The sequence below is a fragment of the Prionailurus bengalensis genome, chromosome X, assembly GCF_016509475.1.
Source record: "Prionailurus bengalensis isolate Pbe53 chromosome X, Fcat_Pben_1.1_paternal_pri, whole genome shotgun sequence".
NCBI lineage: Eukaryota > Metazoa > Chordata > Mammalia > Carnivora > Felidae > Prionailurus > Prionailurus bengalensis.
The window spans coordinates 81,506,200-81,533,461 of record NC_057361.1 but is presented as its reverse complement, the minus strand read 5'-3'; the positions used below and the strand labels follow the sequence as shown (position 1 = coordinate 81,533,461).

Below are 27,262 nucleotides of genomic sequence, written 5' to 3'. Positions count from 1 at the left end.
AGCATTTCGATACGAAAGTCAGGCCCAGGTGGAAACTTAAGAGGCGGTGGGCCTCTTCATGTTATCATTTGGGTCTTTGACCTAGTAGCATGCCCGGCCTTGGCACTTGAGGTGTAAGTGGTAAACACAAGGAAGGGCATTTATTTTAACTAATGTGCAATCTTTGCATTTGGAACCACAGACCTGTCTGACTGGAGATTTCCCACATTAGCTCATTGGATTTCATCTTCTGCCCATAACTTGTCTTTTGACTTTCAAGCTCCTGTATTTCCTTGGAGGGAAGAGGGAGAAGGGACATTTTTGCTCCAAGTTTGGTCATTTACTCCATGTCTTGTCCCATTCAGCAACTGCCTTTTTATTTTGCATTAAAAAAATGAGATTTCCACTGAGCCCACAGTGAAAACAGCTTCTTTCTGACTCAGTACTATCTCCATATATTCTGGGCTCATGATTTATGTCCCATCCCTCTTCTTTGGAGAGTGACTTTTCTTGGGTTGAAAGCCTTCCATTTCCCTTTTTCCTAACCGGGGCCCATTTCCAAGTCTTGTGTCTGAGTAGGATTGTATATAGAAACCTTTGTCTTTGCTTGGAGCAGTCAGCTTTCTTTAAATGAAAAGTAGAAAAAGTAGAGGCTGTGCAGCATAATATTTACAAACAGTGACTCTGGCTCCAGACTGCTGGTGTTTAAATCCCAACTCTGGCACTTCCTGTCTGAATCTTAGGCAAGTTGCCTAATCTCTCTGTGTTTCAATTCCCTCATCTGTGAAATGAGACCTGCCTTATAAGTCTTTTGTGAAGATTTCAGAGTCCATTGATAGACGGTTTGGAATGGCACCTGGCACATAGTGAGTGCTCAAGCATTAGCTCTGCCTCTCCATTCAGCCTGCTTCTCTAATTTTCCACGGTGACCCCCTAGACAAAGCTGAAGGAGAAAGGCTGCTGAGTCTTAACCATGACATCAGGTTCCATGAGTATAGAAAAGAAAGTTCTCAGCATCATGGGAAGAACACCTTTCTTTCAAACACTGACACACCATAGAGTGTTGCTCCATTTCACAAGAGCCCAACCGCAGATTTACTTTCAGGCCTGACTCTTAAGGCTTGACTTTGTGCCGTGGTAGCTCCCACATGCTCTGTGCTCATCTCTCTTTTTTTAAGCTTTATTTATTTATTTATTTTGGGGAGATAGAGGTCAGGGTAAGTTGGGGAGGGGCAGAGAGGGAGAGAGAGAATCCCAAGCAGGTTCCATACTGCCAGCACAGAGCCTGTTGCAGAGCTCAAACCCACGAAGCCATGGGATCATGACCTGAGCCAAAATCAAGAGTCATATGCTTAACCGACTGAGCCATCCAGGCGCCCCTGTGCTCATCTTTTAAAAGTGATTAGCTAAATAAGTTAATACATGAGGCTGACTCTCTTTTTTTTTTTTTTCTCCATTACTTAGTTTTACAGAGGCTTGGAGTGGTGGTTTTGAGGTTCTCTAGATCATGAGCTAGGGGCTTCCCTGAAGAAGGGATAGCACTGGTACCTTCTGCTATGACACTGGAGGCTCAGTAAAAAGAGATTGTTGACCATGATCCAGCTGGAAGGGCCAGGGCAAAAGATTCTGCTCTGGCCTGATTTTTCTTCCCAAGCTGCCTCCCATTGCAGCATTTTCCTTACTCTTAGATGAAGCAATGGTTAATGTGACATTTGTAACCCAAGTCCTAAAAGGGGAAATGACAAGTTCCAGAATGTTTTGAAGCTCCCACCACCTCCAATGATATAGTTAGCCTATAGGGAAAATCCAGCTACACTTGCTTGTCCTGGTTGTTGTGATGGTGCTGCCCTCTGCTGTCACCTCAGGGTAGAGGAACCATTTAAAACACAGCCGTTTAGTGAATGAATTGAGAATTTACTTATCTGGAAGACTTTGGAGCGCTGTGCAGAGGCCCAGTTAGGGAAAGAAGACTTTCACCCCAAGCCCGTTGCCCAGGGCCTGACATCAGTCCCTGCCTAGCTTCTTATGCTCCTCAAGTGCTACTGAAAGCAGAAATTTGCTTGGGGAAACTATTACACAGCCCTAAAAAGGGACCTGGGAATGTCTCAGGATTGGTAAATCTCACCCACCTCAGAGTCCTGTCCTTAGAACTGTGGAAAACCATTTCTTCCTTTTATTAGGCCCCAAGTTGCAGCTAAGAGAGCTTTTTTCCCTTGACCTCAATTATGCCCTGGCTGAAGTTCACTCGCATATATCCCTTTGCTCCCGTCGTTGGGTCAGCTCCTGGTTGCTCAGTAGGTAGTCATCAATGAATGTGAAGATTTCCTCGGGGGTGACAGGTTCCATGTAGCGTTCCCGGTCAATTCCCTGCTTGTCAATCAACACCATGTTGAAGTAGGAGGGAGTGAGGCGCTGAAATTGCCTAGAGAGAGGAGCCCAGGAGGTGTGAGACCTTGTCTGGGCTTCATCGCACCAGGTTCTACTACCCTCTGACCTTTCACAGCTCTGCCTATGGACTAATTCCTTCCCTCCCTTGTCCTCATCCCCTCTACTACCTATCTCAAGCCTCTTTTTCTCTGCCCAGACCCTACTCTTGCTGTCCCTATGCATCTAACTCTGCTAAGCCATGTCTTCTTCCCCTCAGATGGAGCAACTTTATTGATAGCAGGCTAGGCTTCCCTCATAGGCCCCCTTCCTTAAGCAGGGTTATCACAGGTAGCTATGCAGGCTGCACAGAATACCTCCAGGGAGTACAAGTCATATGCACTATGATGTAACTAGTGTTTTCTAGAGTTAGGCTGGGCATAACGTGCACAAGCATATATGGCAGCCCTGAGGTTGATTAATATTATTACCTGGTCAACTCTTCTATCTGTACCTGCAAGTTTGCGGTCTCTTTCCTCTACGTGTTTCCCAGTTTCTCCCCTACCTGGGATTGAATCTTTCTGTCCTCGCTGAGACTGAGCCCTAAAGGCAGGTATTGTTTATGAACAGAGAGCAATGATGACTTTATTGGCACTGAGTGTATGTGGAAGCATTGGAGGGGTGGTAATGGATAGATAATGAGAAAAGTCAACTTCTACCACCTGCCACCCACTCTTTGTCCAGGGGCAGAGGGGTATGATTCAGATTTTAGTGCCTACAGATGCCTTTTGTTCCTTTGTAGACTGAAGACATATGAGGCCATGAGGCAACAGAATCAGAGGCTTCTCTGAGTCATATTTGAGTCTGTATCTCAGTCCTGGCTGTGCTTCAGAGTCACCTGAGGTACCTAATAAAAGCATAGTCCTGAGGTGGTTTGGGGTGGAGCCTGGTGATCTGTCTTTTATGCTCTCCCTCCACCCATTTGATTTTGATGTTCTACCACTCTCTAGTTTTACCTAATGTATCCCAAGTGTTCAAACATAAGGCATGCCTCAAGATAGTGTCTGCTGATTTCCCCCCAACCCTCTTGTTGCCAGTGTCCTGCCTAGGGTTGCTGCCCACCCCTTCCCTGTGGCCTCTGAGCCTGGACCTGAGCTCCTCAATTATGTTGGCTGACAGCTGTTGCTCCCGGATGCGCCCCACCTCCCGAGGTGTCTGCCCCACCAGTTCAATGATGGTCACATGGCGCAGGTCCAGTCCACAGGTGGATTGCTGGGAAGGAAGAGAAGATTTTATGGAATAGCTCTCAGACTCAAACCTAAAGCTACTTAGCTGATTCCTCCTGGGACCAGGCAGTGTGGGAAAGGAAGGGCTTCTCCCCCAACCATCATACCATAGCATTTAACAACCTCTTTGATCTGTCATTCCTGAAGCATTTGCCCTAATAGTGTTTCTTTTATTCTAATGAAATGAACCAAACCTGTCACACCACGGGGAGTAGAAAAGTGAAATGTAATTGATAAATTGCAGGAACATAATCTCTCCTTGTTTGGTATTGCATTGGCTTTAAACTACATAGGTTCTTAACAGATGGCTATGGTGATATGATTATAATGGCTATCATTTATTGAACACACATACCTAATGCTTTGTAGGAATAAGTTGATCCTTACAACACCCCTAACAAGGTAGGTGGTATCATTCTTATTCTGTAGAGGAGAAAGTAATTTGCCCAAATTTGCATGACAATGAGATGCTGAGCCAAACTGAAGGCTGATGCTGCCTACCCTTGTACATGCTCCTTACCACTAGGCAACATGGCCATGGCCTTTCCCTCAGTCTCCAAGATTTCTCCAAAGTAGTGCCAGTGCTCTTTTCATTGCCCTTTGTTGCCTTCCTCACACTGGGCAGGACACCTTGTAACCCCACCCTGCCTCTTCGTCCTACTTTGTCCTGCAGGATCCCCTCTTAGCCAGTTATGGGGAGTGAGGTTTAAAACAACATTGAACACTCCCTGGTGCCTGACCCCTTATTTAATCTGTGGGCTAATCCTCTAGCCCTGACCCTCAAAATCACTGTCCTTACTGACTGTTCCTGTTCTTGCTTTCTGTTCAAGCCAAAGTATTGCCTTTCCTCCTCCCCCTAGCCCCCATTTTCTTTGGATTGCTGGAGGAACAAGGTCCTTTTTGATCTAGACACCTAGGGTCATCCTTTTGATAGAGTTGCTGCCATCATGGGCCTCTGAATATTGACTTAGCAACTTCTAAGATTTAACCTTTAGAAATCCCCCGATTTAACCTTTAGAAATCTTCCTAAATAGCATTTTCCCTTACCTGGCTATCCAGTCTCTTGCAGCATCTCAGAGCCATTTCTCTTAGTCCTGTCAGTGCACCCTGCATTCTCTTCAAGAACCTTTTTATAAGACCCAGTGGGTATATGTGTTGTGTCTTATCAACTCCCCCCTCTTCCACAAGTGGATTCAGCCAGATAACTCTTAGTATGTTAAAAATTGTCATGCAACTATCTCATTTTATCTTGTAATATCACAACACTTTTCCTTCTCTTTTGCTACTATAGTGGTGAAGAGCACAGATCCTGGAGTTAGACTGCCTGGTTTCAATCCCAGCATGACTACTTACTATCTAGTAATCGTGGGCAAATCCCTTAACCTCTCTACGCCTCACTTTCCTCACCTATGTAATGGGGATAGTAATCGTACTTACCTTATAAAGGTTGTTGTGAGAATTAAATGAATAGGTGTAAAGCATGCGCTTATATACCTAGTATTTAATAGCACTTATTATCTAAGTGTTAGTGCTATTACTCCTTGAAAACATAAACACAATTAATTCTCAACATTTACATTTGCTCACACCTGTCTCACCAGTCTCTCCAGAGTGCTTTGCCATGCTCCCTTGCCATCTTTCACCATGCCCCCTGCAAGTTACACCCACTATTCCTGTGCCCTCACTGCCTTTTCAGTAAAAACAGCACTTTTTAAAATGTGCTAAATTTGTCTACAGTAAAACTGATCAAATGTTCCCCACAAAAAGTTTGAGGAAGTGGGGTTTGTGCTGCAGAAAAAGCAACTCTTTGATTTGAAAGAGGTAAGGCAGTAATGGGGTGAGGTTAGGGGGTATGTAAAGGAACTAAGCCCTCATTAGGGGGTGGGTCTCACCTGCAGCATAGAGATCTGCATTTTATAATATCTGTTGGAGGGGTCAGGAGCTGAGATGATAAGGAGCCGCTGTTTCTCAAAGAACTGATCCAGAAGGCCAGCAGCTGAGTTGACATTGACATTAATCTTCATAGCTAGGGCAAAAGCAGATGGTCAGTCGGAGTATGGCTTTTTTGTTACTTGTAATGCAGATAACAACACTGTGAGTTTCAGTCTTTCAAGTTAACCCTTTTTGGGTGTTTCTGCCTTTCCTTGGGGGAAATCCTGAAAGAACATTTGGACAGTTTGAATCCTTCTTGGGTAAGAGTATTGTATGGGGGAACATTAGCCCTTAAAATAAACACAGGTCAGAAACCCCCATTCCCACATCATACATCTTGCAATTGGACCATTGTGGCATACATAAGGAAAGGTACTGAAAAGTAGCCCTGATCAATATGTCCACTTTCCCCATCCCCTTGTTTCACTCACGAGCACAGATGGGTGGTGATCCTGACCACTGGCGGCTAGACTGGCAGACCCGGGAGGGGGTTCCTTGGCGTTCATAACCTCCATCACAGTGGTATTCACAGGTGGCACCATAGTTGTCCCCTGCTGAGGTGCAGGTGAGGTAGCCATGCTGTGGTGGTTTGAGAGTTGGGCAGCGTCTCACTGTCAGGGAGAATTTCAAATTAGGGGCTATGGTATCTCTTTTAGGGAAAACGTGTTAAGAGGGTGCCATGCTGTGTTTTCTAGACCAGGAGACCTAGGGTGATCAGAATGAATGCTTTCTCTGTGTTTGCAGTGGCCAAGAGTGGAGCCAGATTTTTCCTCTTAAGGAATTCAATCTGAAATGCAGACAAAGGTGTTCATAAAATCTGGAAGTGCAGGGAGTATACATATTGTCATAAAAAAAAAGCTATCAATCTGTAAAAAAAAAATGTTTGTTTTCAGATGTTGTGGATACCCTGTGCAAAGATGACTACCTTACAAAATTAATTTTAACATCAAAAATAAATTGGAGAAGACTTAAATATCCATTAGTGGTAGAGTGTTAAGAAAATCAAAATATATTCTTAGAAGTAGATTGTTATGTTGTCATTCAAAATATTTCTGAAGAATTTTTAAAGAGTATGAGAAAATTACTTGTGTTGTAATAAAAATGAAAAAGAGCGATCTAAGATTGGATGTAAGTATGATGTCAACTATATATTTTTTTCAAAGTATATGTAGATAAAAGACTTGAAGGAAGATACCAAAAGATTAACAATGATTGCCTCTGGATGACTGGGAAATGGATTTTTTCCCTTTGTACATTTCTTTATTTCCAAAATGTTCAACAATGAGCATGAATTATCTTTATAATGGAAAAACCAAATCAACACAATACAACACAAAACAAAGAGGAAGAATCAGGCAGCCAACACTACCTATTTCAGCAGAAGTGAAAGACTGAGAATGAAAGCTGATTAGATTTGATAATTAGAAGACTAAGAAAAGAAACAAATTTTATACAGAGTATCTTCATGAATTTTATCTAGATTTAGAAGAGCGAGAAAGTCTTGCTGGGGAGTCAGGGTTTCTGAAATATGTATACACCTGTAATGCAGCTTCCTGAATGACCCTGTTTAAGTGAACTTGTTTTTTTCCCTTTTCCAATATAAAAGAGGCATCTGCTTCAGGCCTACAGAGGAGAGGGTTCTGGTGGGCATGTAAAGGGTCAGGATAGAGCAGGAATAACGAGCAATGTAGAAATGGAAGACTTCTTTCTGACCTTGTACTTTCACAATGAACTTGCAGCTGGCCCGATTATAGGCTCGATCGTAGGCAGTGTAACGAATCACATGCTCTCCTTCGGGAAAGTGAGAGCCAGGCTCAGGGCCCCGAACTGTCACCCTGCATGGTACAGAGTAAGAGAGCCAATGAGGAACGAGACTCTTAGAATTGGGGTTTGGGGCACATAATCACTGTGGCATCGGCCCGTGCAGTTCAGTGTGGGCAGAGCCTGAGAAACTGCTGGGAGGCATAAGGGGAATCCAACACTCACCTGGTGATAGTACCATCAGCAGAATCCTTCACCAATGGCGGGTCCCAATATACTCGGGCAGTCAGTTTCTCTGGCTCTGCCATCTTCTCACGTGAGTGGGGACAACGGATCTTGGGGGGATCTATGTCTGTCAAGGTCAGAAATCAAGTGCTGACTCATGGGCCCCGTACCTTCTCTTGAGGTAACCCATAGAAGCAGCACTACACTACTGGGTAGATAAAAGATTCACACTCAGTTCAAGATACTCAATGAAACTGGGGGAGGAAGCCCAGCTCCAGAGGGAAGTGATGACTTTGTTAAGCTTATGACCAGGGTGCCACCCTCATTGTGAGCAGGAATGTCTTCTGTGGTGAGAATTCCACACCCTTTGTGGATACAATGCTGGGGTGGTTCTTTGTAGCAGGACAACAGGAAGTGACCACCATTTACCTACACATACAGGCTCGCCTCCACTCCATCGCCCATCTTCCATGCAGATTCGGCTGTGGTCACCTTCCAGGTGGTAGCCACTGGAACAGCTGTAGTCACAGCGGGAGTCAAGAAGCACCCCATTTGTGCAGGTGTAAGTGCCACTAGTGATGAATGGCAGTGCGTGGCATGTCACCTCTAAGAGAGAACCAAGTGGCAAGCTCAATGACCTGTGGACTATCTGCAGGTGATGCCTCAGCATCTAGCACAGGAAGAACCTTATCAGAGACATCAGAAAAAACAAACAAACAGAAAACCCTACCCCAAACTGTCCTTATATTCTTGTGCCTAATTGCCTTTTAATTTTCATATTATAAAGCACAGCAGTGCCCTTGGAGGTGGGGGGAGTCTTAAAGAAGTAAATTACTTGTCCAAGTGCATGGACTTCAGAATCACACTCAAGTTTGGATCCCAGCTCCACTTCTTACTAGCTCTGTGACCTGAGCAAATTACTTCATCTCTCTGAGTCTCACTGTTTTCATCAGTAAAATGTGGATATTTCATAGGATTGTTGTGCAGATTAAAAGACATAATACATATAAACCTCTGGACTCATTTAGGGCCTCAGCAGCTCCTTTCATATCTTGTTCCTAAAATCCTACATGCCCTTTAGCAAATTCAAAGCTTCCTTTCGAGTATAATTTTTGCGTTAACCACTTCACCCCTCAGCTGAGGCTCACTTTCATGTGGAAGCAGGCTTGTCTTATATCTGGGTGAGAATACAAGTCAGACCAGTGCCTGGACGTCCAGACTCGATGGTATTTGATTAAAGAGGCATCCATGGGCTTTAGACACCACAGGTGTTAGAAGTGGAGACTGCTTCCATGAATTGATTGTGACCCTGATTGTGAGCTTGCCAAAGTCTGGTTTGAGATGCCTGATACTCAAGAGAAGTAGGCAAGTTATACTTTTGGCTATCTAAGTTCTAGCCTTGCACATGTTCAATTATTGGAGCTTTGAATAAAGATTCTATATAAACTATGTTCACTTGGCTTCTTGGCTAAACCAGACTTGAAGAGGAGTGCCTTTTATGTTTTCTAATATCCTTTATTTAAAGACCTATAAAAAATGACTTCCTTGAAATCAGGGCCAAGAAAAAAGGGTTGTCTTTTCAGATGAATTTGTTTTCTTAGTATTATATGACTGAAAATGATCCAAGGTGTTTGCCCTTTTATCTCTTATGAGGAAGGACAAAGACAGATTCAGTATTCAAACATTGGAATTAACCCATTTTAAGCACCTGGAAATATGTATCTCTCCATTCTTTTAACTGATTTTATGTTCATTTACAGACATATTATTTTATTTTATTTTTGTTTAATTTTTTAAAAATGTTTATTTTTGAGAAAGAGAGTACGAGCAGGGCAGGTGCAGAGAGAGAGAGAGAGAGAGAGAGAGAGAGAGAGAATCCGAAGCAGGCTCCAGGCTCCGAGCTGTCAGCACAGAACCCAACCCGGGGCTCGAACTCATGGACTGGGAGATCATGTCCTGAGCAGAAGTCGGATGCTTAACCGACTGAGCCACCCAGGTGCCCCTAGACATATTATTTTAATTTTGTAATCCCAATTCAAATTCATTTTGGAAATGATGGCATCTAAGTCCTAAAGCAAATTACTTACAATCACCTAGAGTGGTGTGGTGGCTTCTTTCTTTGTGGCTATCAAGCTTCCCCTTTCCTCCACAGCATCTTCTCTGACCAATCCCATCTGTCTCTAGATGCTCATTGCTGTGTGTCCACTCACACAGCATTCATGTGCACACATTTGTGTTTCTATCCCATTAGTCTTATAAGCAGCTTGGGGGTAATTGAGGAATTGAGTGAGCTCATGAAGAGACCAATTCAGCGCCCCCTCTCCTCCAACGTGTGTGCCCTACAAATGGCATTCAGTGATGGACATATGGACAGGCAAAGCTCAGCTACTAAAAGTGGGTAGGCTGTAGAGCTTGAATAAGAGGCAGGGATTTGGGAGCTGCGGGGGACATGATTTAGAATGTGTGTATTAGTATTCCCACATTCTAGTTTTAGGGATTCTTCTGGACTTTCAGAAGAGAATGAAGAACAGCAGATGTCTTGTGCCTTCACTGCCAAGGCCCTCTATGCCAGGAAATATAGCAGCTGGCCATGACTGGGAAAGAGTATGAGACCACACACATCCTTGAGAACTCGAGAGAAAAGCCCAGGTTTGCATTAGGCCCCACACCCAAACTTTATATGCATTCCTGGGACTGCTGAGCCAGAAGGACTTGTTACATAAATGTCCATATTGCTCGGGCAATAACCACAGGAAGGGAAAATGAGCTAGAATGTTAGGATGTGGATAGGTCCTGCAGGACACCTGTGGAAAATCCTCAATTTACATTTGACAGAGGGCATAGTAACACCTCTGGACATATACTCTCAAGTGGTTGACTGGCTGGCTGGCCTCTCTCACATACACTTGTCAGTATATGCACACACACCACTTACGCCTGCAGTAGGCAGTTCCAGACCAACGGCGGTTTGGCAGACATTGCACCGACCTTCGTCCGATCAGTCGAAAGCCCCGATCGCAGGAGAGCTCACAACGAGTACCCAGGGTGCTGTGATAATTTCCTCCCCTCGGTGAGTAGCACGTGGCTTCTCCATCCTGGATATTTAATGTATAACACCATCGGGGGACTGTAGCAATAGAAGAAAAGTAAGCTAGAGGTACAGTAATCAAGACAGTGTAGTATTGGTGAAAGGACAGCACATAGATCAGTGGATCAGAATAGAGAACCCATAAATCGACCCATACAAGTAAGTCTGTCAAAATGATTTTTGACAAGGGCACCAAGGCAATTCAATGGAGGAAAGCTTTTGAACTAAAAAGTTCAAAACTTTTGAACAAATGGTGCTGCAGTAATCAAACTTCCATAGGCAAATGAAACAAAACAAAACAAAACAAAACTTCTGCCTAAGTGTCATAACTTATACAAAAATTAACTTAAAATGGATCATGGACTTAAATGTAAAAAATTAAATTATAGGGGTGCCTGGGTGGCTCAGTCAGTTAATCATCTGTCTTTGACTCAGGTCATGATCTCACAGTTTGTGAGTTCAAGCCCCATATCGGGCTCTGTGCTGCTGACAGCTCAGAGCCTGGAGCCTGCCTTGGATTCTGTGTCCCCCCCTCTCTCTGCCCTTCCCTGGCTCATTCTCTCTCTCTCTCTCTCTCTCTCTCTCTCTCAATCTCTCTCTCTCTCTCTCTCTCTCTCTCTCTGTCAAAAATCACTAAACATTAAAAAAGAAAATAAAATTATAATACTTTTAGATAAAAAACAGGAGAAAATCTCTGGGATCTAGAACTAGGCAAAGAGGTCTTAGACATGACACCAAAAGCTCAATTCATAAAAGAAAAAAAATCACAAAATTTAACCTTGTCAAAATTTAAAAAGTTTGTTCTGTGAAAAACACTGTAATAGACAAGACAAATCACAAACTGGGAGAAAATATTTGCAAACCACATATCTGACAAAGGAGTAGTATTTCAAATATATAAAAATATATACTCTCAAAACTCAACAGTAGAAAAGGAAAGAATCCTGTTAGAACATGGGCAAAAGACACCAAGAAACATGTCACTGAAAAGGATATACGGATAGCAAATTAAGTACATGAAAAGATGTTCAGCATCATTAGAAATCATTAGTCATTAAAGAAATGCAAATTAAAACCACAGCGAGATACCATTATACACCCATTAGGTTGTCTAAACTTAAAAAAAAAAACGAAACACCTGGTAATATCAAGTGTTGGTGAGGATGGAGAGAAATTGGGACTCTCACACATTGCAGGGTGAAATACAAAATGATACTGCCACTTTGGAAAATATTTTGGTAGTTTCTTATAAAGGTAAACACACACTTGCTGTGCAACTCTGCAGTTCCACTTTACGTATTTACCCAAGTGAACAGAAAACCTGTGTTCATACAAAACACTGTACGCAAATGTTTAAAGTATCTCAATTCACAATTACCAAAATGTGGAAACAGCTCAAACGTCCTGTGGGTGAATGGTTAAACTTACTGTGGTTTATCCATACAGAAGGAAGCACCGACAACATGCAACAACATGGATGGATCTCCGATGCAGTTTGTGACCTGGAAGAAGGCAGACTCACAAGTCTGCATACTGTAGGAGTCCATTTATATGACATTCTGAATTAGGCAAAAATACAGGGACAGACGAATGGTTGCCAGAGTTCAGGAGTAAAGGTTGGGGATAATTTTAAAGGGGAAGCCCTAGGCAAATTTTTGAGGTGATGGAACTGTGGTGGTGGTTACCTGACTATGTGCATTTGTCAAAACTCATAGAACTGTACACCAAAAGAGTGAATTTTATAGTATATGAATTTATTTTTTAAATTTTGCAATGTTTGTTTATTTTTGAGATCAAGAGACAGAGTGTGAGTGGGGGAGGGGCAGAGAGAGGGAGATACAGAATCCTAAGCAGGCTCCAGGCTCTGAGCTGTCAGCACACAGCCCCATGCAGGGCTCGACCTCAAGAACCACCAGATCATCGGGCGCCTGGGTGGCGCAGTCGGTTAAGCGTCCGACTTCAGGCAGGTCACGATCTCGCGGTCTGGGATCGAGCCCCGCGTCAGGCTCTGGGCTGATGGCCTGGAGCCTGTTTCCGATTCTGTGTCTCCCTCTCTCTCTGCCCCTCCCCCGTTCAAGCTCTGTCTCTCTCTGTCCCAAAAATAAATAAATGTTGAAAAAAAAAATTAAAAAAAAAAAAAAACCACCAGATCATGACCTGAGCTGAAGTCAGACGCTTAACCTACAACGCCACCCAGGAACCCCACAAATTTATTTTTTAAGTTTATTTTATTTTATTTTTTGAAAGAGAGAGAGAAAGAGAGAGAGAGAGAGAGAGAGAGAGAGAGAGAATAGGTGGGGGAGGGGCAGAAAGAGAGGGAGAAAGAGAGAATCCCAAGCAAGCCCGGCACTGTCAGTGCAGAACCCAATGCAGGGCTTGAACTCACCAACCGTGAGATCATGACGTGAGTCGAAGTCAGATGCTTAACTGACTGAGCCACCCAGGTGCCCCTACAGTATGCAAATTTAAAATGACTTAAAAAAAATTAACACAAAGATATAAGCTAGAGAGGGGAAGGGATTGTGATAACCAAAGAAGGCTGCTTAGGAATAAAAGTCAGATCCCAGTTCAGTACTGAGCACAAAAGGTAATAGAGCCATTAAATTATAAAGACATTAGAAAGATGCCTCATTGGCTACACAAAACAAATGACTCTTCAGTGGCTTCAGATTTTAAAGGAGCACATATAAACAGGCAAAGGTCCACATGCCCAAGGATGCATACATAGGATGACCCAGAACTGTTAGCCTGGGGTTGGAAAGGCTAAAGCCCCATAAAAGCTGATTCAGCTCCCAAATCCTAAAAGCCAAAAAAGGGAGGTCTTAAAAAAAAAAAACACATCAGGAGCTAAAGGAACAAAGAAAGGCTAGGAACCTCTGCCTGAGGGCAGCTGGAGAATGAAGACAGATGATAGTGGGAAAACTATCCTTTAAGCAACAATATGCTTGTGGCTTCCCTTGTTAGTTTTGAGCCTGCATCTGTGATACACGACTGCCATCTGGGGACAACAGCTCCAAATTACAGAAAGTCTCTGAAGCACTATAGTTGCAGAGCTGTTGATTATATGTCACAACACAATGACTTTACATGGGAGGCTGGGACCCCAACAAGCACTCCCATTCTATTGCTCACCCATATTCTGTCAAGGAAAATACACATCAGATTGGAATGAATGGAACAAACAAGCATAGCACAGGGAAATATAAAGTTCAGGATAAATGCTGAGACAGTAGGAGAGGGCCTAGTTATTGCAAATAAGGTCAAATTTGCTGGCCCTGAGGAATCGTGGCACAAAGCAAACACATTGGAAGGCTGGTAAAAAGCAAAAACACTATTCTAATTTTCTTTTTTCCCCAGCTTTATTAAGGTACAATCGATAAATAAAACTGTATATATTTAAGGTGTACAATGTGATGTTTTAATATACATATACATTGTGAAATGATTACTGAAATCAAGTTAATTCATACAACCATAATTTCACACAGTTACCATTTTTTTTTTTTAGTAACCACACTTATGATGTAGTCTCCTAGCAAATTTCAAGTATGTAACACAGTATTATCAACTATGGTCACTATGTTTTATATTAGATCCCCAGAAGGAAGAAGGCAGCCTCTGGGAACTACAGCCTGATGAGGCTGACAGCACTGATAGCAAAGGGTTCTAGAATATTTAAACATAGGCAAATGAGGAGTTAGAAAGAGAAGCAGTTATCTCCAGGTGCCCTCAAGAACAATTCCAGAATGACCTCATTTCCTTTTTGGTCACCAGACTGGTCCTTTATGGTCACCAGACTGGTAGAACAAGGTAAATGGTGGGTACACTATATGGAAGTGAGGCATGTGGCAATACCTTTCAGGCCATTGATGTGGATTAGGTGAAGACATACAGGAGAGGTGACAGTACAGTTGTGGAGATTTAGAACTGGTTGAACAACTGTACCTAAAGAATGCTGATGGGAAACTGAAACTAAGAATGTGGCAAAATATTGCTTGGCAAACTGTGTAGTAGGAAATGTGTTAGTCATTTTCTTTTCTTTCCTTTTTTAAATTTGAGATAGAGCATGAGAAGGGGAGAGGGCAGAGAGAGAGAGAGAGAGAGAGAGAGAGAGAGAGAATCTTAAGCAGTCTCCATGTTCAGCATGGAGCCTGATTCGGGGCTCGATCCCACAACCCTGCGATCATGAACTGAACCAAAATCAAGAGTTGGACACTCAACTGACTGAGCCACCCAGTTGCCCCTAAAGCCCATATTTTTTCTGATCACAATATCTGCCACTGCAGTATGTTAGGCTGCCATTTTGAAGCATAAATTTACATTCTTAAATAGGTAATATAGCCACATGATTCCAGACACAAAAAGTATAAAAAGTTACACAGGAAAAAGTCTCCCTCCCACCCCTGCTCCCTTATCTACCCCCATTTAGTACCCCCATAAAGAACCACTGTTAACTGTTTTTTAAGCATATAAAGCAAATCTTGCTATAGATTCTTTTTACCTCCTCCTTTTAACACATAGACTAATATATTATGCCCATTGTTCTCACCAATGCTTTAAAAAATAAACACCATGTGTTTTAGAGATCTTTCCATATTACTACATAGCAAGCATGCAATTTATTTAAATGAAATAACATTTATAAAATGCATAGCACAATGATTGGCACACAATATGTGTTTGTCCAGGGTGAAATTGCTGGAAGGTAGAGGGGCTGGGACTTGTAACTCAGACCCGTGGTCTCTTCTCTGTGCAGCTATCCACCTATCTTTTTTGGGGATTATAAGAAAACAAAGTGCTGGCAACAGAGTTGAAATTGCCTTGTCTGTGATTATTTTCAGATAACCCAGGCAGAGTTACCAGTTAGCTCAGGGCTGAAGCAATATGCTGGGAAAGCAGTGCCCCCAGCGGACTTAAGGCATACCTCAGAGAAGGGCTTCTGACTCCAAGCCAGGAGTCAGGTTAAGGGAATGAAATAACGTTCAAGATTAGTGAAAATGGTACCAAACTACATGGTCAGCTTGCTCTAAAATAATGATCTGGTTTTTACCAGTTATCTCTTTTAATCTTTTTTCTTTTGATGACAGATTACATTTCTTAAAAATTTTTGATGTTTATTTATGAAAGAGGGAGAGAAAGCATGAGCAGGGGAGGCACAGAGAGAGAGGGGGAAAGAGGATCCAAAGTGGGCTCTATGCTGACAGCAGAGAGCCCAAGAGCCCAATATGGGGCTCAAACCCACCAACTGTGAGATCATGACCTAAGCCAAAGTCAGACGCTTAAACCCACTGAACCACCCAGACACCCCACGAAAGCTTACATTTTTGATGAAAGAGATGGAATGACCATGGCTTTGGAGTCAGACAGAGAGACCTGGTTTTAAATTCCTGTTCTGCCACCTCTGAGCTCTGCAACTCTCTAAAGTTACCTTCTCTGAGCTAAGTTTCCTGATCTGTAAAATGGGGATAATAGACCAATTTCATGAGGATGTTCTGAGAATCATCTGAAATTGCATGTGTAAAATATATCTATCCCTGGGAATGATATTCACTAAATCAGTGCCTGGGTTTGAGCCACCAGCTCATTTGGTGTCAAGAAACAACACGCTGCTGCCATCTGGAGACACCATCCCCAAATTACAGAAAGTCTCAAGCACTACAATTGCAGAGCTGTTGAGAAAACACAAAAAGACCTTACAGGGGAGGCTCGGATCTCAGGTTGTACTTTCCCAGCCACCCACTCCCCACTCAACACTGATAACCCCACTCAATTCGTTTTGTGTCCGGAGACCAAATTCCTAAACAGAGCCATGACACACATGACCCCAAGGCCAAAGGCCACCATGTGGCTGACATTTTTCTAAGGGGCTTTATGACATTTAAAAATAACCAATGAGTCAGGTTAATATTAATCATAGGGCTGCTGGACCCCCCTGAAACCACTTTTCTGCATCTGTTACTTTTTCCTATCCACTTTTTCCATTTACAGTTTTCTGCAATCTGGGTTCTGCTCCCAGGATGTCAATGACCCAGTAAACGTTTCTTGAGCACTACTTTTGACATAGTTCTGTGGGGGTATCACACATGGATCCTTCTGTTAAACAGGTAACTATTTTGTTGAGGGCAATAAGAAGTAAACCAAAGGGGCAATACCTAATGAATGCCAAATGAGCGGTCCAGATAATAAAAGTTTATTTCAGAAGAGGGACATAGTAGATACTCAATAAATATTTATTGAATAAATGGAAGGGAATGAGGGAATGAATGAGGAAAAGCTCAGTGTGCACTAAAGCAGTCAGGGAACAGAGTAGAATTCTACTAATCTGGCTGAAGCATAGATTTCATGTGGGGATAAGGGGTAATGAGTTGTTAGCCTGGACAGCTGAACTGAGGCCAAATTCTGTTCGAAATGGTCACATTGGGCTACTAGGTTTGGAGAAAGGAGAAGCATGAATCAAAGAATCCAGTTAGGGGGGCAACTGTCATTATCCATGTGTGAGGTAATAAAAGTTTTGATCCCATGGAGTAATAAAGAAATGACAGTTCTTGGTGAATGGCTGGTGAGAGGTGATGAAGAAAAGAGGCTATTAAAAATGCCATTGATGGAGAAAGAGGAGCACTCTTGCACTGTCAGTGTGAATGCAAACTGGTGTAGCCACTCTGGAAAACAGTATGAAGTTTCCTCAAAAGTCCAAAATAGAACTACCCTGTAATCCAGCAATTGCACTACTAAGTATTTACCCAAAGTATACAAAAATACTGATATGAAGATACACATATTAAACACTGATTTGAAGATACACAGTCTTTCTCTGACTGACTTATCTCACTTAGCATAGTACACTCTAGCTCCATCCATGTCATTCCAAATGGCAAGATTTCATTCTTTCTTATGGCTAATATCCCATTGTGTGTGTGTGTGTGTGTGTGTGTGTATATATATATATATATATATATATATATATATACCACATCTTATTTATCCATTCATCAGTTGATGGACATTTGGGCTCTTTCCATGATTTGGCTATTGTTGATAATGCTGCTATAAACATACTGAAATGCCATGGAGCCCAAGTGGTGGTGAGAAGAGAGGGGCTTTCACATTGCTGCTGAGAGACTAGAGAGATTGAAGTTCAAGAAAGGGCCATATGATTGATGCATTGGGAGAGAATTGTGATCTTCAGGGAATGTTGTTTCAGCATGTAGATTTGTGGGTGAATGGGAAACAGACTGTAGGGAGTTTAGGAGTTAGTGGGTGCTTAGGCAGAGAGGCAGTGGGTGTGGACTCTTTGGCAGCAAGAAGATAGAAGGTAGGTGGAAAGAAGCATAGAGAAACACCAAATCTGATCATTTCTCTATTGAAATTATTCTCTCAAAAGTCACCATTTACCTTCTTGCCAAATATAATGTTTACAATACCCTCAATTTTTCTCTGCAATATTTGACACAGATTTCTCATTCTTCCTCCTTCCCAAAACTCTCTTCTTATGTGGCTTCTGTGACATGATATATGTCACATGGCTTCTACATGGCTTATTTCTGTCCCTTTTTCCTTTGTTGGATTCTCTTCTTCTACTCACATCTGTATATGGTTTCTTTTTTTTATTTTTTAAAAATTTATTTTTATTAAAATTTTTTTAACATTTATTTTTATTTTTGAGAGAGAGACAGAACATGAGCAGGAGAGGGATAGCAAGAGAGGAAGACACAGAATCTGAAGCAGGCTCCAGGCTCTGAGCTGTCAGCACAGATCCCGATGCAGGGCTTGAACTCACTAAATGTGAGTCAGATGCTTAACTGACTGAGCCACCCAGGCTCCCCATGGGGTTGATCCTTGCTCTCTATTTCTTTGCCATACCCTCAATCATCTTTAATAAACATTACTGTAGCTGATTAGTGGAGAGTCTCCCTGACCCAGGCTCTACCTTTCCTGACCTCCTACTTCTGTAGACAATAACAAGGGTGATATGGTGAAATTATCATTACCATGCCATCCCTTGTGGGAAGACATATGATGGCTCCTTATAACTCCTAGCACAACAGCTAACCTCCTCTACATGCCTTGTAAAGCATAGAAACAAAGAATCTTAGAAATGGAAGAGATACTAGATATCGCCTGGTCTAACTTCCTTTCTGTATTTTTAAAAATGTTTACTTAATTTTGACAGAGAGAGAGAGATGAGGACACAGAATCCAAAGCAGGCTCCAGGCTCTGAGCTGTCAGCACAGAGGTTGACACAGGGCTCGAACTCATGAACTGTGAGATCATGACCTGAGCCAAAGTCAGAGCAGACCTGCCCAAATGACTGAGCTACTCAGGTGCCTCTCTAACTTCCTTTCTAATGCAGGAGTCCCTATTCGGCATTCTTCACAGAGAGTCCTCCTGCCTTGCCTAAGAATGGTCCCTAGATTATGGAGCCTTTCCTAATTTTGTCTTACTCTTTATATTCAACTTTATTTTTCTCCTACTCCCTCCACATCCCATCTCCTCCAATCAGGCTGGTTTCTTCTTAGATCCTTCCTCTAACAGCTTTGTTCTTTCCTCTATATCTGTGGCCAAATGCTTTGCTAAACACCCTTGCCTCCCTTCTCCAGTTCTCAAAATCCACCCATCACTCAAGGCCTAATATATGTCATTTTTCATGATCCCTGCCCTGACTTCTTTTTATTTAACTCCTATTGCATTTACTGCTACCCCACAGATACACACTAACTTGCTCTGCATGTGTTAATTTTATTCCCCTCTCACCCATTCCCACCCCCAGCAGACTGTAAGCTCCTTGAGGGGGACAAAACCCTACCTTAGATTTTGTATCATCCATAGGCCTACCCTGCATGGGATTAGGTGTACAGCAGGTATTCAGTCAATACTTAATGATTAATAATAGATGGGTAACCTTAGTACTAGACAGAAAAGGTCATACAGCAAGTCATGACCAAGTTCATGATTGTAAATCACAGCCCCTGATTCCCTGAGCTGCAGTTTTGGCACATATGAGCCAAGCTGGAGGAGGATGCTTTAGGGAAGATCTAGGCCTTAGGCCAGAAAAGACCCTTCCTGAGCCTGAGAAGCAGGGAGGCTTACCTCGGTAGTCTAGAGCTGGGGCCTGTGGGACCTCTTCAGCATATACTTCATTGTAGCTTTCATCTGGGTAGTAGCCTGAACCTGCAATGAAGAAGATAATACCAAGATGACATATTAATTTCTTAAGTGCTTCCCAACCTTTCCTCCTATCCAACCTGGTCCCTTCTTGAGGACATGGCACTCCATGGCTAGGGAGCCAGGTGGATATTTAGTGTGGAAAGTTCTACCTTGTAAAGCAGCAGAACTATTATACATAAATCTCAACATCTCAGGTGCATAGAAGGAGAGCTCATGATCATGGGTGGAGGTGGGGGTGACTTACTGGTAGCACAAGAAGCTTCCATTCAAAAGAAAAAAATGAACTTCTTGACTATCCATCAATCCCACCAATCTGGAATATAACTGACCCATTTCCTTGATGCAACATGCAAGGTTTTGATGAGATATGGATAACGACTAAGCTCTGAGGAAGGACTGTTGTCTCAGGTAGGAGTTAAAAATAGAGTCTGAGTAATGGCTTTGCCACTAGTGACAGGACTGCTCATGGTCCTCAGAGAGAAACAATTCCTCAGGCCCCCACTAGCCCACAGGGCACCACCCTTTTGCCACTTGGTTGCCATTGCTAGGGGTGGCATGCCAAGGCAGAGGGAGGGTTCAAAAGGAAGAAGAAATGAGCGTAGTTTCACGTCCTGAGCAATTTGTCCTGGTTTGCAGGAAAAGGAAGGCAGAGTCCTTTGGGGAAATTTCCTGTTCCTCTAATCATCAGGAGCTTTAGCAGGGAGCTGCTGAGCTAGGAGAACATTCCCAATCCATTCCCATTCTGTTAAGTGGCCCAGTCCCTAGTGGAGGCAAATCTGTGGCTGTCTGGGAGACTAAACAGTGTATTCCACCAGACTGCGGGAAATCAGTCATGAATACAAACTAATTGGAATATAACTTAGTTATTTACGGAGTGAAGTTTCTGGAAGCTCTCTTTCCAGCCTCTCTGAGCCCTAATGTATGCACAGGAATAGAACAGCCAGCCATGCTGGAGTCAGAAAACAATTCCTCATTTCCAGGAGACAGTGTGCTTTCAGGACAGGGCTGGGGTTTAGTGCTAGAGGCCTTGGGCCTGTGTAAACACTCAGACCACAAGCTTGTCTGCCTCCTCTCTGGGAAGAGGCACAGCCCCCCCCCCCCCCCCCCCACACACAACCCCAGCACTAAAGGGTGGAGCAAAGGGCTAGATGATGGAGCTCTTCCATTACCCACAAGCCCAGACTGGGGGTTGGGGGAGTGTTGGAAAACCATTCCATCTTAATGAACAAGGGAATGAATCAAATTGAAAGTTTGCCTTATGAAATCATGTCTTCATTGGTTTGCCCTCATTCCAGAGGAAAGAGTTCATTTTTTACTTTCCTTTTATTTTTTTTCTGTTTTCCCAATTCAGTTATTTTCTTGGCTTTCCTTTAGTTCTCCTTAGGCGTCCTCTCCCTTGTTTTCTCTCTTCCCACATGGGAGGGTTCTTTGTGGGGCACGGAATTCTTGTCAGCTGTTTCAGTTTAGTATTAGCCTCAGAGCCTTATAGCTTCTGTAAACAGGAGGCCAGATGTGTGTGATTACCTAAAGGATTAGTCCCAGCATGCCTGTTCCAGAGCTTGCTTGTGAAGAAATGCCCAGCAGGGTGAAAGCCCATTTACCAGAAGAGCAAACAGGAGTGTCAGAAGCCTATGGCTGGAGAGCAATAACAACAACAGCGGCGGCAGCAGCAGCATGACTAACATCACTGAGCACATACTTGTCCTCTGTTCAGCCCATTACATGTTATCTTCTTAAGTCACCCTAACATCTCAGTGAGGTAGACACTCTTATTGTTCTCTGATATACAAATGAAGAAACAGGCTCAAAGGAGTTAAGGGAGTAGCCCAATTTCTCCCACCTTGGAAGGAGCAGAATAGGTATTCCAGCCCAGGGTGCTTTGACCCCTTGATACCAAACTCAGATACACCACTAAAGATGGTAGTAGGAGAAAGTTTTGGATGATATCCAGCAGACATAAAAATCCAAAATGTTTCTTGCCATCCAGCTTTTTAACTCCGTGTGTGGGATAAAAGACCACAATGCAATTTCTATCATTCTAGAATTACAGGGGATGTGGGAAAGCAGAAGGGAAGACTCAGTCAGATAATTACAGTCTCCAGCAGGGTGCAGAGATAGCTGGACTGGTGCCAAGTTTGCATTGTGATGGGAATGGGTTTAGGCCACCTTACCACTTTAAGCCTTTCTATGTCCCTCTCTTTGCCTGGGTTCGGGTATTTTATTTTGCAAATATTACGATACTGAGATGAGATATAAGAAAATAGAGGGACACTCTCCCCACATTGTTCTATCTGCTTGCCCCTTCTCAGCACTGAGGATGGGAGGTTTGTGCCACATTCCTCGGTTCTTTTACATCAATCAGTGGTCTGTTACTGGGTCCCTCCAAATTCCATAGTACAGTCAGACCCTCCAAGCACTGTCCTTCACAAAGGTATGGTTGGAAATGTAACTGATAGTTGAGAACTATTTTAAGATATACACTAATGCGTGGCTTATGGTAACAAATATGGTCTGACTTCCTGAACTGCACAGATATGTCAATCCACACTTTTTAACCCACTGTTCGCTTTATTAATATTCTTAGCCCTTCCCAACATCTGCTGATTATTCCTGGATCCTTTTCCTGATTAGCCCTCAATCCACACTTGGTTGCTTTCCTTATGCCATTCCCATTTGAGGACAAAGCTATAGCCGTGAATAAATAATGCTGGATGCACGAGGAATGGTCAACAAATATTTGTTAAATGAATGAATGAACATATGAATAGAGCAAGCTCAGACAGCTGAGCTAGTGATGTAGGGTAGGATTATTAAAAAATTTCTGAATTTCTCTCAGCATGTAGCCTTCCAAGAACAGAAGAAGGCAGAATGAAGGCTGTCAGAGACCTCACCAACCTGGGCTCCCCAGAAAGAGCCTGGTGATTCTTGTGGAAGTGAACAGTGGCACCCTTGAAAATGGCCCTTTGAAAGCTTCAAATGAGTCTAAGTTTTTTGTTTAAAAAAAAAAAAAACTGGTCTCTCCTCAAGACTCCAATAGTTTGGGCTTCCACTCTAGAAAAGGTAAAGGCCCTTGTACTCCATGAGGTTTCTTTTTTTTTTTAAGTTTATTTATTTATTTTTGAGAGAGAGAGAGAGAGAGAGAGAGAGAGCAGTAGTGCGAGGGGCAGAGAGAGAGAGGGAGAGAGAATCCGAAGCAGGCTCTGCACCATCAGTGCAGAGCCCGATGTGGGGCTCGAACCCACAAACCATGGATCATGACCTGAGCCGAAGTCAGATGCTTAACCGACTGAGCCACAGAGGCATCCTCTCCATGAGGTTTCTTACAGGGGTTCAAAACTAGGCTTTGAGCCATCTAATTTCCACTCCTTAGTCCTCTGGTCTTTGGATGGATTTTGGTGTTATATACTTGAATTGGCTAGGGGGAGGTTGGGAATGACAGCTGCACATATTATCTTCTGGAGACGTGGGGTTCCTTTAACCCCAAACAGTGTGTACTCTGCCAAGGGCTTGACTTGAATTTCTTCTTCTCAATGTCAGCTCTTGTGCTTTACCCCCTACAAAGCCAGGTTAAGCCAAAGAGGAGAAGAAGTTTGCATATTTGTTTAAAAGCTTGATGCAGCTGTTCCAGACAAACAGAGCTACTGCCAAAGGTCTCCACCAGGAGCTAAGGGCATGTGGAAAATTTTAGCTGCAATGCCTGTGGCTGTGATGGAAGCAGTTTGTTATTTACTCATCTCTGTATATTTTCCTAACTCTATTGGTTGGGTCTAACTTTCTTTTACTCCTCCCAGCCCCCATGAAGGTAGACACTGCAGGCCGCAGATTATTCTTAGCACTTGGAATGCCAGATGGGCCCCATCAAAAACCTCTGTCTGCCACCTCATTATCCTTCCTTCATTTCTCTCCCTCCCTCTTTCCTTCTTCTCACTGAGTCTGTTCTCTTCAGCTCCCTATGTCTCCATAGGTAAAGGATGAAACATTTAGGAATCCAGAAATCTCCATCTCTTCTGAAGTAAAAAACAAGCCAGAAGAGACTGGGGAATTCCTGTTTAAGAGATTGTGATCTGTATTGTCATTAACATCTTTGGCAGAAAGGGGCTATAAAAATCTCATCCTATAAGTAAGGTCTAGGGGAAAGAGAGGGAGGGAGAGACTCACACACACACACACACACACACACACACACACACACACCAGATGAGAGAGAGAAACAGAAAGAGAGAGAGAAAGGGAGGGAGAGATGAAGCTGAGTGCTGAGCAGGTGAGACAATGGCCTCACAAGTCATATTTGTCCAACCCTCTCACTTTTGTGCTGATGCAGCCTGTTTTCAAATATCTCTTATTTGCCTCAAAAGCCTCCCTTGGTAGCCTCTTGGAATGTTTAACCATCTTTGTTGGTGCAAATAGTTTTTCTTTATTTGTCTCTTATTGCAGTCTAAGTCTCCCTTCTCTAATGCTTAGTCTAGGTCTTGCCTTCCATGGAAATAATGGGCAACAGATCCTAAAACTTACCTGCATACCATGTTGCTGTCACTGCTGGAGTGAAGAAGAGCAGGATAGATAGAGCTTCTCTTTGGGTTAGTTGACCAGCCATCCTTAAAAGAAGTCGGGAGGTTAGGGAGACAAGAATAGAGATATGTGGCCAGAAGTACCAGGGAAAAGAAAATATGTTTCATAAATCAGCCATCAATGAACTTCCAAAAGTGAGAAGCAGAAATGCGGATCTGTGAGGAAGAAGAGAAATTTTTAGATTATTGAATGCCTGTTATATTGTGTCCTCTGTAAGGACCTTCCACTTTATAGAATAGCAAGACTCTATTTGTTATTTCTGATCTCTTTTCCTCCCAGGAGGAGGATGACATAAAACAATCAATTCTCAATTAACCATGGTGAGATCAGATGCAAATGTTTCATTGTCCAAATTATAGACAGGGACATGGAGGAACCAAAATCAGGAAGGGGCCAACATAAAGTCATATAGAACCAAGAGGGAATCCTGCGATCTAAAAGCTGCCAGTTGATGGTTTCATCTGTTTAACTAGCATTTCCTAACCATTAATCTGGGAAAGCATTAGCATATATGGACTAAGAGCTTGAACTCTGGAGTTACACAGATCTGTATGTGTATCCAATTCTGTCCATATTAGCTATGGGGTCTTGTAAAACTTTCTTAACTTCCCTGAGCCTCAGTTTCCTCATCTATAAAATGGGAATCATAATAGTATCTACCTTATACAATAGATTATTGCCTGGCACATAGGGAAGCAATCAATATATATTAGATATTATTATACCCCACTTTGTATTAGACAGGACTACATGTTTCCTTTTTCTAGTCTCTCAGACATTAACTATGGTCTGGATATTTTCTTAGCTTTGGGTTTTGAGACTTAGTGGTTTGGTAGTGGCTTTTGGCTTTTAAGTCTAGCCTAACCTTCTTGTTTTAGTCTGCTGAGCTAGCAGGAAGTCCGTGACGTTGGGAAAAACCTATTGAGGGACATGAGGAGAGGGTGAGCAAGCTTCAATTGCCTTCTCACTTCCTGTCCTGTCTTCACAATTGGATGAGAGTTTTGAGGTTCCCAGTAGGCAAATAATTCATCCAAAACAGTATTAAAACTTGCTGCTTATTGGTATAAACTGGTCACTGAACTTTTCAGTAAGCACCCATTCACCCACATGATGTCAATGAAATGCCATGCTCAGGGGAGGAGTCAGTTCCAGAAATGGAGAAACAAAAGATGGCAGATTCTGGCCAAACCCTAAGGGATGTGAAAAGTCCAAGAATGGCAAAAATTCATTTTCCACTTCAATTCAGATTTTGTCCAGACACTGGCAAGGAAGCAGAATAGAAAAAAAAAAAATTGAGAACAAGCAAGGGAGGCAAGGAAAGTGGAAAGATGTGGGAAGGAAGCTAGAAAAAGAAAATCTGTTAGGGCTGAAGGAAAGAGATAAAAGCATAAAGAGGGAACAAAAAGACAAGAAAGGGAGGATTCAAGAGAGATCCAGGAAAATGAACAGCTAAATAAACTAATCACTGACCCCTCTCACATATGCAGTCTCAATCCAGTTCCTTGGTCCTGGAACACAGGCTTTCCTTTTCAACCCACTACTCTGCATCTGTGACTGCTTCCCTATCTCCTCCCTGATCGGAGACTGAAAACCTGACTCACTGGGAGTCAGCCACCCTCTGCTGCGGGTCAGGAAGGTAGTGGGAACCTGTATCTGCAGCCAGGTCATGGTTCAAATGGCAAGTAGCATATAATCCAGTTTCATAAAAGAACCCACCCCCCACTACAACTCATATTGCCCATGTCCTAGGTCTCATTACCTTTGATGATTGTGAAATGAGGTAGTATAATGTAGAGGGGTTCAGCAGCAGATCTTACTTACCTGTTTTATATTTTTTTGTGCTCTCTTTCTCCTTCTCTTTCTCCTTCCTCTGTGCTCCTCTCATCAGTCGGAAAAACTTCTACTTTACCATTCCTAGAACGAGTGGCTCTTGGTCCGTCCGGGCCTCCGGGATTCTGTTAACACTGCCCAGATGTTAGGACATCCACATCTGCCAAAAGTTTCCTTAAAGCTGTATTATCCCCAAAGCTATAAGCTATTCCTCCCTCAGAGAAGGACTTTAGAGAGATGGGGGAGAAAGAACACAAGGATTAGAGGAACACAGTCCATCTGCCACAGAACAGAGGGAAAGTGTGAAAGGTGCTGGCCCAGAGCCCATGAGTATAGTAATAACTAACAGAGGCTGGCTAAAGGGCCTCCAGAGATGTGGTGTGCTGAAGAAAACTTCTTTTTATGACTCAACATGACATCAGGATTGAATTAAAAGGAATTTCACAAACTCCAAGGAGAGGGGAAGAGTGTAGCTGACTTTGACATTCCCTAGAGATTTCCCCTGTAATTCTTGAGTACTTCCCAGCTCTTCAGTTGCCTTGCCATCCATATATACAAGGTCAAACACACTTTGAAACTATCTCACTGATGACCTAACTTCTATGGACTTTAGTTTCTGATAAGATTATGTTGTTTACAAAAAATATCATGCACTTTTTGCCTGAAGAATCAAGACTGATTCCTGTAATAAGAGTGCAGGGAAAGCATGCTTAGAGAGGCTTTAGGGGGAGCCTATTCAAGCACACCTAGATGATCTGTGCATGGCAAGGTTATAGCCCTGACTAAGCTATTTACCAGTGACCTCTGATGGAGGGATATGCTTCACTTATCAACCTTTCTTTTTAGTATCTGGTAATGAGAGTATTCTAACATAGTGCACACCAGCTTCCCACATTCTTCCTCCTCTCAGAGTGGGCATTTCCATCCTTGAAAAATCAGTGATTGTAGAACTTTTTTAGGTGCTGTAGAAAGGGTTTCTTCGCTGTGTGTGCAAGCAAATTAGTAACCTCTTCTCAGTTATAAAGGGAAGAATTGTGCTTCTGATAATAAAATATTCAGTAGC

At 42.8% G+C, this 27,262-nt stretch overlaps 1 protein-coding gene across 2 annotated transcripts; it reads right to left on the bottom strand.

The window, feature by feature from the left end:
• Positions 1-1,872: 1,872 nt before the first annotated feature.
• Positions 1,873-26,585, bottom strand: SRPX2 (sushi repeat containing protein X-linked 2). 2 transcript variants are annotated; one of them, XM_043569821.1, is made up of 11 exons: positions 26,191-26,585; positions 24,313-24,524; positions 19,723-19,803; positions 10,483-10,674; positions 7,977-8,153; positions 7,548-7,674; positions 7,275-7,396; positions 5,993-6,172; positions 5,522-5,655; positions 3,494-3,615; positions 1,873-2,401 (listed from the first exon to the last, which is right to left on the bottom strand). In XM_043569821.1, the coding sequence occupies exons 2-11, from the start codon at positions 24,392-24,394 to the stop codon at positions 2,221-2,223; spliced, it is 1,398 nt and encodes a 465-aa protein (XP_043425756.1). In that variant the 5' UTR covers positions 24,395-24,524; positions 26,191-26,585; the 3' UTR covers positions 1,873-2,220. The 2 variants fall into 2 exon arrangements, with proteins under 2 accessions (XP_043425756.1, XP_043425757.1); XM_043569822.1 differs by having other exon boundaries at positions 24,313-24,395; positions 26,191-26,582.
• Positions 26,586-27,262: the final 677 nt, after the last annotated feature.